This window comes from Giraffa tippelskirchi, chromosome 13 (genome assembly GCF_054371585.1).
Source record: "Giraffa tippelskirchi isolate mGirTip1 chromosome 13, T2T-mGirTip1v1.2.pri, whole genome shotgun sequence".
Classification (NCBI taxonomy): Eukaryota; Metazoa; Chordata; class Mammalia; order Artiodactyla; family Giraffidae; genus Giraffa; species Giraffa tippelskirchi.
In genome coordinates, this window is record NC_137287.1 from 107,430,077 (window position 1) to 107,436,079 (window position 6,003).

Consider the following 6,003-nt stretch of genomic DNA (forward strand, 5'->3'; position numbering starts at 1 on the left):
CCCCTGTATTGGAAGCGTGGAGTCTTAACCACTGGAGCACCAGGGAAGTCTCCCCTGCCACTTTAAAGCCAGAAATCACACTAAAAGACTTCAACCTTGTATTCCTGGGCTGAACACTTCATGGTTAACACTGCTCTTTGCTTGAAGACTTTTGCATTCCTAATGAAAGTAGCCTATTCTTGTCACGTCCTATCTTTTCTCAGGGCTCCTGAAATTAGCTGTGTCATTTTCTGCGTTTATTTACTCTCAGGAAGAATTTGAATATATATAACGGGGTTATCTGTTCCTTGAAGGTTTTGTAAAACCTCACCTATAAAACTACATAGGCCTGGTTCCTTTTTCTAGAGATTTTTAACTCCTGCTTCAGTTTTTTAAAACAATTATTGGTCTAATCAGATTTTCTGTTTCTTGTTGAGCCTATGGTAGTAATTTGTCTTCCTGTAAAATTTGTTTCCATTTAAACTCAGTTTTCCAATTTATCACCATGAAACATCCTTAGCAACTAGTGGGTAGGGTTCACTTTATAGGTATGGTCTACATTTTTCACAACAGAGTGGGTTAATAATTACTGTGTAAATAAAATGAAGACTAGCTGCCACCACCAGATAATGATTAGCATCCTAACGTGGTGGGGAGGGGAGGTGAAAGCAGACCTTGCAGACCTTGTGCTCTGCTCAGCCTTTCTCCCTCTTCTCTTTCTCAGTCTTAGGGAAAGTCCTCAGTGCTGTGGGCAGTGCCCAGCTACTGATGTCGCAGAAATTCCAGCAGTTCCGGGGCCTCTGTGAGCAAAACTTGGTAAGTGTGACTCTTCTTCCTCCACAGTGGGTCTCCCAGCCAGAGCCCTGGGCTGGATTAGCCTCTAAGCCTCTGTGACCTCCTCCCTGACATGGAGAAGGTCCTGCCTCCTCATGCCATTGGAAGGATGACAGTGGCCCATGTCAGCGCCTGCCACAAGAAAAGGGCCAGGAGTGGTCCTTTCAGATCTTTAATACCTTCTGAAATAGAAAAGTGAACTCTATGTAAAAACAGACACATGGAAGTTAAAAATCAGTTAGCAGTGATTTATTTACAACATACTCTGTATCTAAGAAGACAGTCAAGGTAAGAACTAAAGAAATAACCACCATTAGGCTTGGAAGGTCTCCCTTCTCCTTCACCCTCACCTGTCAGGTGGTAGCTTTTCCTGTGGGGAGCCTCCTTCCATCCGGCCAGGGGTGGGGGACTATGGCCAGTGTTTGTCTCTAGGACCAGTAGGGGTTTGGGGGTTCACCAAGGAAGTCATGATGAGGACTGTGTTGGCTGAGAACAGGATGATGGGAGGGAACCCCCATGGGTCTGTAATCACACCGACCTGGGAGTGATGCTGCCTCCTCCCTATAAAATGAGACGAGTCGCCCGCCAGCCATACAGTAAGGCCACAAGGGCCTTCCCCACCAGAGACTGACAGAGGTAGCGAAGGCTTCAGTTACCATGTGTGTGAGAACCCATGCAGGGCTAGGAGACCATACTTGGGATGGGGTGCAGGACAAGCCCCCCTGCCCTGCTGGCTCCACTGACTCCCCTCTGTCCCACAGAACCCTGATGCCAACCCACGTCCAACGGCCCAGGACCTGGCAGGGTTCTGGGACCTGCTCCAGCTGTCCATCGAGGACATCAGCATGAAGTTTGATGAACTCTACCACCTCAAGGCCAACAGCTGGCAGCTGGTGGAGACCCCCGAGAAGAGGAAGGTGAGCATGGAGCAGTGCGGAGGGGAAGTCCAGGGACAAATTCCTGGTCGGCAATAACGCTGCCCACATCGGTCAGTGCTGCTTGGCTCCCTTCTCCGTGTGTCGTCTCTGAGCTGGGGGCTCACGTCCATCAGTGTGCGGGGTCCATGCTCGGCGCTCGTCCAGCATGCCGCTGGCTCTGTGTAGTTGAGGCTGCCCCCGAAGCATGCCTTCCTGCCCTGCATGTTCGGAAAATGGGACTCCTGGGAGACACATGCCCTCAGCCTGGAGTGCTAGTGTAGTCACAGCCGTTGGAACGTCAGAGGCAGAAAAATGGTCCTAGGACCACGCTGCCAGGAGTCCAGGGGTCTGGACTGGATTCTGCCTCCCAAGCCGGCCTCGTCCCTGAGGCCCGGGTTTCCATCTGTACAGTGGCGCCCAGTGACCCCTTTGGTTATTGGGTACTGGACGGTGGCCCTGGTGAGTTCTGATCCCCTAGAATAGCACGTGCAATGTGACGTGGGAGTCAGAGGCCCTGAATTTAAATCCCGTCTCTGGCTGTGTGATTCCTGCGTGAGTTTTGGGCTCTCAGTGGTTCCAGGCAGGGGTGGGAGGGGCGAGCTGTCCGTCCCCGCCTACTAGAACGCTCTAGAACGCTCTAGGACTGTAAGCTTGCTTTCTGCGCCTGCGCCTTGTGCTCTCCCACCATCATCGCTTCTTGTGGCTCCTGGTTCCAAATGCTTGTGCCCGATGCGGGGGAGCTGGGGCGGAGACTCCAGCCGCCAGCATACGGCGGGTGGCAGTGCTGCCACACACAAGGTGGCACCTTTATTTTATTTTTCTTCCCTCCTCACTGTCTCACTAAAGGAAGAGAAGAAACCACCCCCTCCGGTCCCAAAGAAGCCAGCCAAATCCAAGCCGGCAGTGAGCCGCGACAAGGCCTCTGATGCTGGGGACAAGCAGCGTCAGGAGGCCCGCAAGAGACTCCTGGCGGCCAAGCGGGCAGCTTCCGTGCGGCAGAACTCAGCCACAGAGAGTGCGGACAGCATCGAGATTTACGTCCCTGAGGCCCAGACCCGGCTCTGAGACCAGGAAGCAAACAATTTTAAAGTCATTAAAAAAAAACAAACAAACCACAAACTAGATGCAAATGGAACAAAATTTTCTCAACCTTTAGTATGGTTATTCTGTCTAGAGACCCTGAGCCAACTTTCAAATTGATGCATCCAAGGGCTCACGATTTGGCTTCTTTGGGTCCCTCCAAGCTTTAGGTTATGGAGACTTCACACACACAAAAAATCAACAAAAACACGAAACTAGGAAACAATTTTTTTTCTCCTCTCGCTGGCCGCGGCGGACTAGATAGATGGACTTCGGCAACTCCCTGGCCCGGCCTCCAGACTACGGTCTTTTTACTCATTCTGTCTAATGAGAACTTTAGCTTGTTTACAAGATGACGACAACCCAGGGGCAGCCTTGGGCACCTGCCATGTCTTTCCTTCTCCTCCCGGCTACCCCAGCTCTGACCTTGGAGCTCTCATTCTTACGTTTCTCTTTGCCCTTCAGAGCTCACACAGGGGTCAACATCCTGACTATCAGCTTTCTGGTTCTCAGCCCTTTGTGTGGTTGAGCCCAGAGAACAGAGAGATGGACACACATCCCCTCCCCCACCAAGTGCTCACACACAATCACACACGCGCGTGCACAAGATTGCAGGTTCCTCTCAGCAGAAGCAGCCCTCCCACTGTGCTGGAGCAGCCTCCGGTCTCACCTGAGACCAGGAGGAGGGCTGAGGTCGGGGGTGGGGGATGAGATAAAAACCACAGCTACCACACTCCAGACTCCCGCCTTCTTCTCTCCAGCCCCTTCCTTCCTTCAGCAAAAACGTATGACTCAGAGTGACTTGCTGGGGCCACTCAAGAGAGGGCCCCCACGTTCCAGGGGTGGTCTATCCCTGGCCGAGCCTGTGTACAGTACCTGAGGGGTGGGCGGCTGTGTCTGTACGTATGTGTACATATGCACATAGACCTTAGAGTGTATATTTAACAAACGCCCCTCTGCTCACCCATGCCCACCAGCGCCACCGCTGGCTCTCGGGGCACCTGGCAGGAGGCGGGTGTGTGAATAGCATATATTTTTACATGTACTATATCTAGGTGTGTGTACAAGTGTGTGTAAAAATATATACCTAGTGTGTAAGCAGCCCTCCCCCCCCTTTTTTTTTTGACTCTCACCTGCCCCCCACCATGGGCCCATCTGCCCAGCCTCTGAGTTTTCTACTTTTTTACCCCAATCATCCTTCTCTCTCCCCAGCCCCACTCCCAGGGTGTCATGAGCCCTGAGCTGCAACGGTCCAGGCCTGCAGGATAAGGGGAGGGTGGGCAGGGGGCAGGGAGAAGGTGAGGCTGGCCCGCAGCAAGCTCTGTGCATGAAGCTGCGTGCTCCAGCGGCCACGGCTACGGTATTGGGGCTGTCCTCTGTCCAGCATCCACCGCAGGGGGCCTGGGTGAACTGCGGGCCTGCTCTAGGGCCCATTCCAGCTTGGCCGCCGTCTGTGACCTTGGGCAAGTCACTTGACCTCTGTGTGCCTCAACTTCCTCCTCTGTAAAATGGGGACAGTCCCCACCCCTCCCTACCTCACAGGCATGTTGTGAGAATAAATGAGGTAATGTGTACCAAGGGCTCATGGTGTTATTGCGGTGGGATGGGCCAGGCTGGCATGAGGTGGGTGGAGTGGATGCCCCAGGAGACAGCCAGACCCCTTCCAAGTGGCAGGGGTCTCTGGAGACAGGTGGTCTGGAGGGCAAACTGCAATTCCTGCTAAAGCACCGGCTCTGTAACCCTGGGCAAGAAAACGAAGCTCTGGGCTCCCTTATCTGGAAGCTGAGTGTGTAACATCTGCCTGACAAGCTTCCTTGAAGAAATAAATGCTTAGTAAGTTGCTATATGGTGGGACTTCCCTCCTAGTCCAGTGGTTAAGACTCCACGCTTCCAATGAGGGGACACGGGTTTGATAACCCAGTTGGGGAACTAAAAGACCCACATGCCATGTGACACGGCTAAAAAATGTTTTTAAAAAAGTTGCTATACCGGAGCCACGATGGGCCACCCTCGCTGACAGCTGGTGCCTGCTCCAGACCCCGACCCTGCATGCACTTCACCCAGGACAGGGCACTCGGTACCCCCGACAGCTGTCTCCACCCAGACAGTTACACGCCCTGGATGCACTTCCTGAGCACCCACCCTGCCAGGCCCAGGCCCAGCAGGTCACTCGCAGAGCTCACACTCTGATGGGGGAGACATGAAGTGTGTCCCAGGTGAGCTCCAGCCCACGGCAGGCGGTAGAGAAGGCGCTGCGGCGCAGTGAGGCCATGGGAACCCTGACGGCACTGCCCAAGCTGGCCTGGGCAGCAGCCTCTGGTCAGGGCAAGGGACGGGGGGCTCACAGACTTCAGGAGCGGATGTGGGGATGGGGTGTGGGGGAGACCGCAGGAAAGTGCATTCTAGGCAGAAGGAACAGGAAGTAATGATGTCTGGAGGTAAGAACATGTGTTTTAGAAAGTTCTTGGATTAACACAACATTGTAAATACCACACTGTAAATCAACTCTACTTCCAATAAACATTTTTAGAAAAGAAAGCAAGTTCTTGGGCCCGGCTGAGCTGCAGACACCTGGTCTCCTCCCTTGGCCCAACCCAGCCGAGGTGCTGGTTGACCTCAGGCCCAAGGGAACTACCTTCCCAGGAACTTTGTTCCGGCTGCCCTGCCCTCCCCAATGAGGCTGTCTGCGAGCTCATCTGAAGCCACTGGGCCGGACCCCCTTCACTAGGAGCAGGGTGCCCTCATGTCTAGATCCTGGTAGTGATGGCTGAGCATCCAGTGACCATGGGTGACTCAGATTAACTCCTGGGGCTGCCTGGACCTAGCCCCGCCCTGAGACACGGCCGAGAGTGACTCAAGGGTAAGTGAACAAGTTTCAGGTGGCCTGGGCACTGAGCTGGGTGCTCAGAAACCTGGAGGAATATAGGAGCTGCTCCCCCGGACTTTGACCAACCAGCAGCTGAGCTTTATGCCAGCCCAGCCTCGGGGCACTGGGAGGACTCTCACCCCTGCAGAGCCTGAGCATCTCTGCTGCAGCAGGGGTGAGGCATTGCGGGTCAGACCAGGGAGAGCCCTGCACACCCTGTATCAGAGCATGAGTTGGGGTGGGGGGAGGAACACACCTGACGTGCTGAATCTGGGCCCCTGCTCCCAGCCCTCCTGGTGCAGCAGAGGAGAGGCCCGCATCCCCAGG

The 6,003-nt window shown here is 54.2% G+C and overlaps 1 protein-coding gene across 22 annotated transcripts in view; it reads left to right on the plus strand.

The window, feature by feature from the left end:
* Nucleotides 1-4,384, plus strand: part of DLGAP4 (DLG associated protein 4) — a 209,113-nt gene extending 204,729 nt beyond the window's left edge. For all 22 annotated transcript variants that reach the window (XM_081560118.1, XM_081560115.1, XM_081560116.1 and 19 more), the window contains 3 exons: nucleotides 704-795; nucleotides 1,575-1,730; nucleotides 2,577-4,384. In XM_081560118.1, the coding sequence (XP_081416244.1) occupies nucleotides 704-795; nucleotides 1,575-1,730; nucleotides 2,577-2,795 (467 nt within the window). In that variant the 3' untranslated portion in view covers nucleotides 2,796-4,384. The remainder of the gene's footprint in view (nucleotides 1-703; nucleotides 796-1,574; nucleotides 1,731-2,576) is intronic.
* Nucleotides 4,385-6,003: the final 1,619 nt, after the last annotated feature.